Source organism: Sander lucioperca, chromosome 6 (genome assembly GCF_008315115.2).
Source record: "Sander lucioperca isolate FBNREF2018 chromosome 6, SLUC_FBN_1.2, whole genome shotgun sequence".
Taxonomy (NCBI): domain Eukaryota; kingdom Metazoa; phylum Chordata; class Actinopteri; order Perciformes; family Percidae; genus Sander; species Sander lucioperca.
In genome coordinates, this window is record NC_050178.1 from 14621205 (window position 1) to 14634751 (window position 13547).

The 13547-nt window shown below is 42.9% G+C and overlaps 1 protein-coding gene across 2 annotated transcripts in view; it reads left to right on the forward strand.

Annotated features, from left to right (window-relative positions):
- LOC116061844 (E3 ubiquitin-protein ligase RNF123) overlaps positions 1-13547 on the forward strand; it is a 41270-nt gene that overhangs the window by 85 nt on the left and 27638 nt on the right. For both annotated transcript variants that reach the window (XM_036002340.1, XM_031316216.2), the window contains exons 1-12: positions 1-69; positions 892-1031; positions 3033-3117; positions 6255-6334; positions 7308-7405; positions 7613-7667; positions 7771-7856; positions 8226-8312; positions 8405-8472; positions 10061-10186; positions 11370-11484; positions 12032-12136. The exon at positions 1-69 is cut by the window's left edge and continues 85 nt beyond it. In XM_036002340.1, coding sequence (XP_035858233.1) covers positions 950-1031; positions 3033-3117; positions 6255-6334; positions 7308-7405; positions 7613-7667; positions 7771-7856; positions 8226-8312; positions 8405-8472; positions 10061-10186; positions 11370-11484; positions 12032-12136 — 987 coding nt within the window. In that variant the 5' untranslated portion in view covers positions 1-69; positions 892-949. The remainder of the gene's footprint in view (positions 70-891; positions 1032-3032; positions 3118-6254; positions 6335-7307; positions 7406-7612; positions 7668-7770; positions 7857-8225; positions 8313-8404; positions 8473-10060; positions 10187-11369; positions 11485-12031; positions 12137-13547) is intronic.

Genomic DNA, 13547 nt, shown 5'->3' on the forward strand with positions numbered 1-13547 from the left:
TAGCTTTAATTTCTTATCTGGATAACATCGGCTAGCTTCACAAGAGGCGCGTTTAAAGGGAAGGAAGAGGTAAGTGAAGCTGTCAGCTCGTCTTTTTCAGTTAGCTCTTAGCTGTTAGCTGTTAGCTGCTGTGTGTTTCTGTCTATTTCTGTCAGTTAGCTAGCCCATGTAGCATGTAGCATGTAGCATGTAGCACTCTGCAGCTCTGGGGGTTGAGGGATACAGCTAACGTTACGGACACGACAGTTAACAGATAGACTGGGAGAGAGACAGACAGGGAGAGAGACAGACAAACAGGGAGACCGATAGGGAGAGACAGACAGGGAGAGAGACGGACAGACAGTTAACAGATAGACAGATAGGGAGTCAAATAGACAGACAGGGAGAGAGACAGACCGATAGGGAGAGAGACGGACAGACAGTTAACAGATAGACAGACAGATAGGGAGTCAAATAGACAGACTAGGAGACAGATAGACCGAGAGACAGACAGGGAGTCAGACAGACAAACAGGGAGACTGATAGGGAGAGAGACAGACAGATAGGCACAGAGATGGACAGGGAGACAGACAGACAGGTAGGGAGACAGACAGACAGACAGACAGACAGGGAGACAGACAATAACATATATGAACCTATTTCAGTAAGACTATATATAAGTACTCTGATTCTTTACCTGAGTAAAACAGTACAGTGATGTAAGTATCACGAGCCAATACTCTAACTTTTACTAAACTATTCAGAATTATTTCTTGTATCATTCCAACTTCTTTCTCGTAATAGTGTAACTATATTTTCTCAAAATATTTCACAAGTATTCTCAGCTTCATGTAGTTAAACTTGTCACTGTCCTGCCACATTAATTATATTCTCTCCCTGTCTGTTTCCCAGCAGTGTTAGGTGTCCAGGTGTTTGGTGTCCAGGTGTTAGGTGTCTCCAGTGAGACAGGATGAGCTCTAAAGGAGGCGGCACTGCTCTGACCCGCCGCAGCTACAGACTGGCGTCGGACACAGACAAACCCAAAGCCACAGGTAACACCGGCTACTGAATAAACTCAGGCTACATGTCACACACAGGTAACACCGGCTACTGAATAAACTCAGGCTACATGTCACACACAGGTAACACCGGCTACTGAATAAACTCAGGCTACATGTCACACACAGGTAACACCGGCTACTGAATAAACTCAGGCTACATGTCACACACAGGTAACACCGGCTACTGAATAAACTCAGGCTACATGTCACACCATATCAGGGGCGGAGCATTAATCTACAAAAGTGAGGGTGGAGGATGATTTCTATTGAAAGCTCCTCTCTCATTTGTCTCAGATTCCAAGTAGCCTACATTTAATTTATGATTGATGGAAACAGACATTTCCATAAACTGTTCCATACTGTTGCACTGCTGCATCTCGCCCAATGGGAGCCCTGCTAACATCTTAACTGGCCACACGGAGCCAATCAACCAAACATGTGGTGCTAAGTTCCTCAACATGCCAAAACACAAGACATGTAAATGCAGGTTTTTTTAAACACTGTTAGACCTGCTAAAAAAAAGAAGCCAATAGACTCATTCCAGTTGCCAGCAGACAAGTTCACCGGTCTGTTTTTATTATGTGTGTGTGTGTGTGTGTGTGTGTTTTTGTGTGTTATTGACCTGATATCTTCACTAATAAACATCGTCGCTCTCTCACTCGCTCCTGCACACACACACACACACACACACACACACACACACACACACACACACACACACACACACACACACACACACACACACACACACACAACATAAAACTTTTTTTCTAGTAGTTGCCCACGCAAGGTTTTGCTCATGAATGATATCTGAAAGTCCATCTGAGAACAATGTATTGTCACGTCCTTTAACCTTATACTTTCTAAGAGAAGCATGCTTATAATATCTAAAAAGAATGCTTTAAAATATGATAAAGCCATCTCAGGTTCAGGAATCTTTGTCCGGTCACATAAATAAAGATTATGTAAAACAAGCTTGCTCACTGAAAGATTTAAAGTTTCTTTTGCCTATGATACGTGGTTGTAAGTTTTTAGGCTTTATATTTATGTGGAGTTTTTAGTTAACAAGTCAAGAAGCGTTGATTTTTCTGGATGTTTAGGATCGGGTCTTGTCGGCGACTCAGTCATTTCTGTCAGATGCGCAGATTCACAAAAACATATTAACCCTAAAACATATTAAGCCATGTGCTGTCTTCCCGTTGACCGTGCACTTGTTGTCCTTCTGGGTCAAAATTAACACTATTTTTCGGACCGTTTAAAAAAATATTTTTGACACACATTTCTGACGTTTTTGTAACTTTTGTTCGCACTTTTTTTCAATGTTTTTGTCACTTTTTCCCCACGTTTTGCGATGCTATTTTCTTGAGTGTTTCTACCCATGTGTCATGTTTCTGGCAATCGTAGCTGTAGCCGATAAATACCTGTCACTACTGCCGAGTCATCTGTCCCCGGACTGATGACTGACTTTCCAGCTGCAGACAGAAGCCAGATGTTAGTGTGTGTATGGGGATTTTTTTGGGTTATAATTGATGTTTTTCTGACTACAAAATGAACTCTGCCTCTGGTCTCGCATCTTTTAAATCTGCGACTGGAAAGCTCTGCAAATGACTCTTAAACTGGACAACTCATTTACATTTAATTCTTTAAAATCGCCATTACATCATAATTTCCCAGCTACACATTTCTTATTCACCCCATGTACATGTGTGCTTTGCTCTTGTTGTACTTGTTGACTGCTGTCTTTGCTCTCATTGCCAATTGTAGTTACTTTAAATCATCAATGTGTACAAAAGTTCTGCAGTAGGATTTAAATCAAACACACGGTGAGATGAAGTCACGAGTTGTTCCACTTATTGATTGTCTCTCGCTTTCTGTCTCTCTCTGTCTCTCTCTCTCTCTCTCTGTCTCTCTGTCTCTCTCTGTCTCTCTCTGTCTCTCTCTCTCTCTCTCTCTCTCTCTCGCTCTGTCTCTCTCTGTCTCTTTGTGTGTCAGGTATAGTGAACGAGAAGCTGCTGAGCGACTACCTGTACCACGTCTTTCCTTCCACCAAACAGGGACCTGCACTGGCCTCCCTCAGGTAACACACCTGTCCTCTCTAAGGATACAGCAAAACGTCATAGTAGTGTGGACGCCAGACATAAACAGCAGTGTGGATGTAGCTAAAGATGTCAGGTTGATGTAGGTCAACTGCAGATAACTCACTCACAGCTGGTGAAACTGTGTGTGTGTGTGTGTGTGTGTGTTGTACTCTGATCTGGCCTCTATCCTTAAGCCAGACAGATTCATGTTACCATCCAGCAGCTCTATACATAGACACAGACACAGACACACACACACACACACACACACACCGTCTCTCCTCTGGGTAAACTGTTCCTCTCTCACAGACCAGCAACAGCCCCCAGGTCTTCTTCTTGTCGTTAACTTGTGTGACTAGCCTGCTTCCTCGTGTGAAGAGACTCGAGTGAGGGAAGCGAGGAGACCCGTTAGCATGTTGGAAAGCACCCAGTGTATCGTTCACATGTTGACGACGTTTGAAAGCCACACGGCAGAATGTGTAAAGATAAAGTCACGCTCACTCTGAACAGGATGTGGATGTCCAGATCAGGTTCTGTTTTCCCAGATTAAGTCCTCTTAACATCTGTTACATATTCATGACTCATGCACTGATGTACCCAAGAAGTATGGATTTGATTCATTGTTTTTTTAAATAATAAATAGATATTAAAGGGTAACTCTGTAACCTGGACCCTATTTTTCCAACTCCATGCCCTAGCCGACACTTTCGGGGTTCTGCGTCGGGGTTGCTTTGCATCGCGGTGCATTTCACCGCCACAACGCTAGGGGGTGTCGCCTGTGTCTGTGTCACTCACCACTGAAAACGGTACTCAGAATGGCAAACCCCATAGACTGTCGTGCTAAAATATTAATCTTATTTGTTTGGCCTTTTCTTGCTTAGATTTTGTAAAAAAGTATCGAGAAATAGACCCAGTAAAATCCATCGACCTAGTTACTGTAGCCAGAAAATAAGTCTGAGGTGTCTGCCAGCCAGTTGTTATGTTAGCAAACAAACTTTAGCACAACTGTCCACAAAGTACTGCTTGCTGGCGAAGTGCTAATTTCAAAACGTTACTGACATATAGACACTTTACAAACAGATAACCCCATCATTGGAACCAAAATATGGTATATATATATATATATATATATATATATATATATATATATATATATATATATAGAGTATATTTGCAAAGCTGATGTCAGTGAACTTGCATGTTGCTACTCCCCACAGTAAGCTGCTGGAAACACCCACTATCAACACACAGGACCAGTTGACCAATCACAGTCCTTGGTCTAAGTTACAAATTTTACGGCGGAGGGCTCGGAGGGGGATTCGCGGCGACGCAGAGGGGTCTGCGGGGGTACGCCGTCGATTCTACGCAAAAGCATAAATCAGCCTTAAGTGTCTGATGAGAACAACAATCTGTGAAACTGGTCCAGTATTATGCAAGAACCGGGCTGTAATGTAACCCTACAGGACTAACTACTACGAACTAATGTTCAGCAGCAGAGTCACTAAAAGTTCTGTTGTTGCTGCTGACAGACTCAGATTATTATTCTAAGAGTCTGACAACATTATGGAAAGGATCCCTACAGAGATAGACCTTTTAGAGTACGATCCTTTTAGTTTAACATGAAACAGCCCCGAAATCACCATCACCAAACCCACCAGACTCCATGTAAATAATCAGGACTTTTAGCGTGTATAGAGCCAGCATATTTCCACCAGACTCCATGTAAATAATCAGGACTTTTAGCGTGTATAGAGCCAGCATATTTCCACCAGACTCCATGTAAATAATCAGGACTTTTAGCGTGTATAGAGCCAGCATATTTCCACCAGACTCCATGTAAATAATCAGGACTTTTGCAATGCCCGGCTACGTCCTGCTGCGTCCACTGCGTCCACCCATGCTCTGCTGTGCCACGCTACATCCTGTACCGTCATAACCCCAACCGTCAGACACCGCCCACCAAGAGTCTGGGTCTGCCGAGGTTTCTTCCTAAAAGGGAGTTTTTCCTCGCCACTGTCGCAATAGCCACTGCTAATGCTTGCTCTTGGGGGAACTATTGGAATTGTTGGGGCTTTATAGAGTGTGGTCTAGACCTACTCTATCTGTAAAGTGTCTTGAGATAACTCTTGTTATGATTTGATACTATAAATAAAATTGAATTGAATTGAATTGAATTTTAGCGTGTATAGAGCCAGCATATTTCCACCAGACTCCATGTAAATAATTAGTACTTTTAGCGTGTATAGAGCCAGCATATTTCCACCAGACTCCATGTAAATAATTAGTACTTTTAGCGTGTATAGAGCCAGCATATTTCCACCAGACTCCATGTAAATAATCAGGACTTTTAGCGTGTATAGAGCCAGCATATTTCCACCAGACTCCATGTAAATAATTAGTACTTTTAGCGTGTATAGAGCCAGCATATTTCCACCAGACTCCATGTAAATAATCAGGACTTTTAGCATGTATAGAGCCAGCATATTTCCACCAGACTCCATGTAAATAATCAGGACTTTTAGCATGTATAGAGCCAGCATATTTCCACCAGACTCCATGTAAATAATCAGGACTTTTAGCATGTATAGAGCCAGCATATTTCCACCAGACTCCATGTAAATAATCAGGACTTTTAGCGTGTATAGAGCCAGCATATCTCCACCAGACTCCATGTAAATAATTAGTACTTTTAGCGTGTATAGAGCCAGCATATTTCCACCAGACTCCATGTAAATAATCAGGACTTTTAGCGTGTATAGAGCCAGCATATCTCCACCAGACTCCATGTAAATAATCAGGACTTTTAGCGTGTATAGAGCCAGCATATTTCCACCAGACTCCATGTAAATAATCAGTACTTTTAGCGTGTATAGAGCCAGCATATCTCCACATGTAAATGGGTGAATTGGGATTATTTCAACCAAACCAGAGTGGTGATTGTTGGAACAGTGGAAAGATGAACCAAGACGGCTTTTGATAGTTTGATTTAGTTTCTCTCCACTTTGAATGAAGTGTGTTTTACGATGATAAAAGCACTGATTATTTACATGGAGTCTGGTGGGTTTGGTGATGGTGATTTTGGGGCTCTTTCTGTAGGGAGCCTAATGATGCATGTGTTCCTCTTCCTGCTGTACAGGAAGCCTCTTGGTTTCCAGGATCTTGGTGCTCACCTGGAGAGACTTCTGTCTGAGGGAGAACCCGCTGAGGACATCAGAGGTAAAGTTCAAGTCTCCACCTGCTCACTGTGTTATTATCAGGGCTGCACTATATATATATATATATATATATATATATATATATATATATATATATATATCCTCCTCATGGGGGCGACAGAAACTACGCACTGTAGCTTTAATCTAGTGGCAATCGAACAACATCAAAAAATGCCAGTTGGGTGAGATTTGAAGTATTTCCCAACACGTGGTTGAGCAGTTTCTCCTGGACAAACAGACAGAGAGGGAGACTGTTAGTCTTTATATGGATGCATCGTTGGATACTGCAACAATTTAGAATAAAGGCAGAACAAGCCAAATGTAAAGATCAGACAAACAGTGAAATAACTTGACACATTAAAAGTGGACTGCTGGGGTTTTATCAAAGAGGCGGCCTGGCTGTCTGTGTCAGTGCTACTCCTGTCACAGCACGGAGCAGGCACACTTTGCTCCTCCTCCTCCCCCCTCTTGTGATTTGATGTTGTACCGTCACGTGACTCAGCGGCGCCAGGCAAACAAACGAGCAAGCAGCCAGGCCCGGTGGTGCTGGCATGGAGGCATGAAGGACAGAGACGGAGCAGAAGAACGGCAGGGAGAAGAGGAGCACTGTGTGGCTAGATTTTTAGGCCAAAAATGAAAACAACGGCAAGCTGTATAATTTGTAAAAAGGCTGTAAGAGACCGTGGTAACACAACCAATGTATACAAGCATATGAAAACTATGTCCTGGGTTTTAACTTATTAATAATCCAAAGGAAAAACAACAAACACTTAAAGATCATGAAAATTCATTCAGATTTAGCAATTTGATGATACCAAATATTGCAGTATCGCACACCACTACTTAAAAGATGGATACTAATGTCTAAGTCTAACGTACACAGAAGCAGACGGGAAGTTATTATGTTATTATGTTACTATATTCTATATCTACATATTGTACCTTTAATGCAGTTTGAATCTGTGTTTCTTTAGATCAGGCTGTTGAAGGCCGTCTGGGTCCTCAGCCCGTCGTCCTCGATCACACCAGCGGATTCGAAGGACTTCTGTTTGTAGATGATGATCTGCTCGGGGTGAGACAACATATTAAATGTTATTATATTTGTAATGACAAAGCTGCTGGCTGGTCTTCATGTGAATGTTTCCTCTCACAGGAAGGGTGTCTTAAAACACCTCCAAAACATTGTATCATAAACTTCAGTTCAGATGCGTCTGTACCACTGTGTACAACTTGTAACCACGGCAATAACACCCGCCTTCTCTCTTGTTTCTTGTTTTAGGTCATCGGCCACAGCAACTTCAGCTCCATCAGAGCCACCACATGTGTTTATAAAGGTACAGTACATCACAAACAACCAATAACCAATAATAAGAGAGGAAGGATCACTTAACGTCAAATACCAAACATGTATTCTTTCTTCTGGTTTTGTGTCTGCAGGGAAATGGGCCTACGAGGTTCTGATCTCCTCTCAGGGTCTGATGCAGATCGGCTGGTGCACTCTCAACTGTCGCTTCAACCAGGAGGTACACACACATACACACACACACACACACACACACACACACACACACACACACACACACACACACACACACACACACACACACACATATACACACATACACACACACACACACACACACACACACACACACACACACACACATACACACACACATACACATACACATACACACACACACACACACATACACATACACATACACATACACATACACACATACACACACACACACACACACACTAGTTGTCATAATCTGTTGACATTTCAGGTAATCTGTAATAAACATATTTACCATTTCAGTAGCTGAGTACAACCTAAAACAGTGGTGTGTGTGTGTGTGTGTGTGTGTGTGTGTGTGTTTTCTCAGGAGGGTGTCGGCGACACTCCCGACTCGTACGCTTACGATGGAAACCGAGTGAGGAAGTGGAACGTGACGACCACGAACTACGGAAAGGTGAACAACATGAATTTAAAGCCGAGACATATTAGTTGGACTTTGTTTCATCTCTGTGCTGACGGCGGTTTGTCTGTCCAATCATGTATCAGTCGTGGGCGGCCGGAGACATCGTCAGCTGTCTGATTGACCTGGACGAAGGAACCATCACCTTCTGTCTGTGAGTACATCTCCATGCATACATCTCCCCTTCAGCCTGGCCGATCCTCCTGTTGTCCTCGGGTCTAATCTGCTATAAAGTTTCTGTTTCAGAAATTTGGGTTTCTTTCAACCAAATTTGAAAACAAAATAATGTGGATGGTTCTCTACAACGCTCTTCACAAGTAAAATAAATGATCAGTTCACAACTTTCATTGTTTTATTTAATTTTATAGCATGTAAAGAAAAATGTATAAAAGAACGGTGAAAAACGTAGGAAAAAATAAAAAAGCCCCGAAAAAAGTGACAAAAACTGTTTTTTGTTGCTTTTTTTAACATGTTTTTGTCACCTTTTGGCGATGTTTTTGATGTTTTTTTTAGTCACTTTCCGATTTTTTTTTTTTTTTTTGGTCACTTGTTTTTGTTTTCTTGATTTTTTTTTTCCTGCGTTTTTGTAGCTTTTTCCAACATTTGTCACTCACTACGCAGCGCTCACTCCACATAAAACGCTACATTACCTCTTTGTGTAAACTTCACGGAGAACAACAAGGGTAAAACACCATCACCGATCTGTTTCAACTGAATATTCAACACACACACACACACACACACACACACACACCCACACACACACACACACACACACACACAGACGAGGCGACGCAAAGTTAGACCGCAAGGACTGTGATTGGTCAACTGGTCCTGTGTGTTGATAGTGGGTGTTTCCAGCAGCTTACTGTGGGGAGTAGCAACATGCAAGTTCACTGACATCAGCTTTGCAAATATACTCTATATATATATATATATATATATATACCATATTTTGGTTCCGATGACGGGGTTATCTGTTTGTAAAGTGTCTATATGTCAGTAACGTTTTGAAATTAGCACTTCGCCAGCAAGCAGTACTTTGTGGACAGTTGTGCTAAAGTTAGCTTGCTAACATAACATTAATTGTCTCTTTGTCTTTCGTCGGAAATGGTAGAGTTTCGCGATTGACCCTCCGGAAACCACACTCCCCCTAGTGTTCTGGCGGTGAAATGCACCGCGATGCAAAGAAACGCGTTCAACCCCGACGCAGAACTCTGAAAAGGGTCACGACGCCAGTTGACGCAGAAGCATAAAACAGCCTTAAGGTTTAGGTGCAGCACCTCAGCCAAATGAATGTAAAAAGAGCTTTCTCAGATCTAATGATTGTAGTTGGACTTCTTTAGCTTTAAGTTAAGTCTTTAAGCTTTTTAATTGTTATTTATGTATTATCTGCTTTTCCAATGTTTTAGAGACAGATATTGTGATAATAACGGTCCAAAGTGAGACACAAACGACTACAAAGAGACGCCAAATGACCACGAAGACCCAAAACAAAAGAGACAAAATGTTTAGGAAAATTGCATTTTTTTTTTTAAAAGTGAAAAACTTTAAAAAAAAAAAAAAAAAAAAAAAAACACATTTTCTTGAGAAAGGACACCTAAACCCCAAAGCCAAATACACTCCTCTAAGTCTTCCTCAAAGATAGGGAAAACACTGTACTTATATATGGATTAGGTTTCCATCTTCCAGGGAGACGTTTCTCAGACATGTGTATTGTATTGTCCTCTGTGTCTTCTCAGGAACGGCCAGTCTCTGGGAACAGCGTTCACCAACATTAAGATGGGTCCAGGTGTCGCTTACTTTCCCGCCATCAGCCTCTCCTTTAAAGAGTCGGTGGCTTTCAACTTTGGCAGCAGACCTCTCAGATATCCTTTACAGCTCACAGCAGAGACACAGGTTTACCTGTGGAGTGTTTGTCTCTGACCTGTTTACCTGTGGAGTGTTTGTCTCTGATCTGTTTACCTGTGGAGTGTTTGTCTCTGACCTGTTTACCTGTGGAGTGTTTGTCTCTGATCTGTTTACCTGTGGAGTGTTTGTCTCTGACCTGTTTACCTGTGGAGTGTTTGTCTCTGACCTGTTTACCTGTGGAGTGTTTGTCTCTGACCTGTTTACCTGTGGAGTGTTTGTCTCTGACCTGTTTACCTGTGGAGTGTTTGTCTCTGATCTGTTTACCTGTGGAGTGTTTGTCTCTGACCTGTTTACCTGTGGAGTGTTTGTCTCTGACCTGTTTACCTGTGGAGTGTTTGTCTCTGACCTGTTTACCTGTGGAGTGTTTACCTGTGGAGTGTTTGTCTCTGATCTGTTTACCTGTGGAGTGTTTGTCTCTGACCTGTTTACCTGTGGAGTGTTTGTCTCTGATCTGTTTACCTGTGGAGTGTTTGTCTCTGATCTGTTTACCTGTGGAGTGTTTGTCTCTGACCTGTTTACCTGTGGAGTGTTTGTCTCTGATCTGTTTACCTGTGGAGTGTTTGTCTCTGACCTGTTTACCTGTGGAGTGTTTGTCTCTGACCTGTTTACCTGTGGAGTGTTTACCTGTGGAGTGTTTGTCTCTGACCTGTTTACCTGTGGAGTGTTTGTCTCTGACCTGTTTACCTGTGGAGTGTTTGTCTTTAACCTGTTTACCTGTGGAGTGTTTGTCTCTGACCTGTTTACCTGTGGAGTGTTTGTCTTTAACCTGTTTACCTGTGGAGTGTTTTTCTCTGACCTGTTTACCTGTGGAGTGTTTGTCTTTAACCTGTTTACCTGTGGAGTGTTTGTCTCTGACCTGTTTACCTGTGGAGTATTTGTCTTTAACCTGTTTACCTGTGGAGTGTTTGTCTTTAACCTGTTTACCTGTGGAGTGTTTTTCTCTGACCTGTTTACCTGTGGAGTGTTTGTCTTTAACCTGTTTACCTGTGGAGTGTTTTTCTCTGACCTGTTTACCTGTGGAGTGTTTGTCTTTAACCTGTTTACCTGTGGAGTGTTTGTCTCTGACCTGTTTACCTGTAGAGTGTTTGTCTCTGATCTGTTTACCTGTGGAGTGTTTGTCTTTAACCCGAGTGTGATCACGTACCCTGTCGACGGCTACGTGCCCCTCCAGAACCCCCCCACTGCAGACCTGATGAAGGCTCAAAAACTGCTGAGCTACATGAAGAACGTCCTCTCCACCGTCATCGATGCTCAGGTAGGAACAGTTGCTGCAGAGGTTTGTAACGGAGGATGAGAGTGCAGCGTTTTTTCCTGGCTCAGAATAGGTGGGGAGTCTTTTTCAGCATGCATCGTGACCGATAAGACCCAATCAGGAGGAGAAACGTTGGCGTCAGTGTCGGTGTTGTCAAAGGTCTCTGTTTGGAGACGTTGAGACTGAAACACAACCCCGCAGATTCAGAACCAAAACGGGTCAGAAGTGTTTCCAAATGTCTCCGGTTTAGGGGCTCAGAAACACCAGAGCAGGGGGAATGAGAGGGGGAAACACCAGAGCAGGGGGAATGAGAGGGGGAACACCAGAGCAGGGGAATGAGAGGGGGAAACGCCAGAGCAGGGGGAATGAGAGGGGGAAACGCCAGAGCAGGGGGAATGAGAGGGGGAAACGTAGCAGAAGATCTTCCCTTTTAAACCAAAATGTAGCAGTGGAGATGTAGCCTCAGACAGGTGTTTGTGTTGTGTTTTCATGTTTGTGTCCCATGTGAAGGAACATTCAGACAGGAGGTGTTTGTTTCGTCCTCCTGCAGGACGAGCGGTTGGTGGAGAAGGACTGTGCAGCGTGGAGACTTCACGGAGAACCGACGGTCCTCATCGCTCTGGCTCACATATTCAACCACTTTGCTCCACTCATGGTAACACAACTTTCTTTCTCTGCTCTTGTAGTTGTGTGTTCAAGTTCAATACTTTATTGCCATGTCAACACAGTTGATTAGAATTTGTCTTGGTGCCAATCAGGTTAAAAAAAGACAATACATACACAGGAACATACAGTACATAAAAGACAATCACATAGACAATCATTCAGACCAGTAAAAAGCTGTAAAGACCTTGTGCTATTGCAACTTCCCATGAAGTGTCTGGTGCAGTCTCTAAAGTATATTTGAATAAGGTGCATTTAGTCCAGGTTTACTCTGCAAGGTGCCTGAGCATTAAGGAGCCTAATAGTACCAGGGTAAGTACTGTTACAAAAGTGTGATACATGAAAGCTAGGGTGTAGCTTTGGTTTCAACATTGAAGGGGGGGGGTCTGGTGCCTGCCCCATAAAATGTTAGGCGTCAAACATTTAATTTTGTGCATTCTGGTGAACAAACAATTTGTGCCTTTTCTACATCAATTTATGGTGCAAACGTATTTTATTTATACAAAGGGAGTTATTATTTTTCTGTATTGTTAATGTTTTCTTGTGGCCTCAGAGTAAAGCAGTGATAATGGTTAAAGGACAGACGCAGTATAGATGTTCAGGTCTCAAACTCACCGTTTTAAAAGCGTCATCAGGTACAGTTTGGTTCCTGCAGTAATGTCAGTGACTACAGTTTGTGATGATAACATCAGATAGATGTCTGTTGATTAAGGTATTACACAGGCAGCACACACTGTTAAGTCACAATGTTTTTAGATTTTAAACTCTGGCTCCATCTGGTGGTTGAAACTAGAAAAACACAGGAGGGACTCTGGGATGAGCTGAAAACAGAGGCGGCGTCAGTCGATTTTGCCGGGGCTTCAGCCCCAAATGTTTTAAGTGTAGCCCCGAATTGTAACATGTAGCTGGACTTGAATCGCAAAAATGATTAAGTTTGAAGTTCCTGTGACGTGACGTTTCCAGTCTACGGTTCAGACTCAAACACACGGAGCTGTGAAGCAGACCTGTGCGTCGCTTAGTGTCCACTCTCTCTGTAAAAATAGAGACGAGCAGCGCGCCTTCCCTGGTCTGAGCAGCTTCAGGTTTATGGATGCGCTCTGCTGTCGACATGCTGCAGCAGATATGTCCCATTTGTGTTCCGTGTATTTCTACAGTAGTTTTGGTTTTCCACCTCCGATGTAGAGCAGCGTTCAGCCACTTCCCTAAACTTTGTCTCATTCAGAGACCAGAGACCCAAACGGGGCTGTGAGTCTGTCAGGAGGTCTGAGATCTACCGTATCAGCAGCGATATCACGTAATGCACAGCAGACTATGGTGCAGGTGGATTCTTTTCTGAAATATAGTGACTTTATTTTTCTCAAAATATCAGGACTCCTCCAAACCTCAGAGAACACAGATGGGAT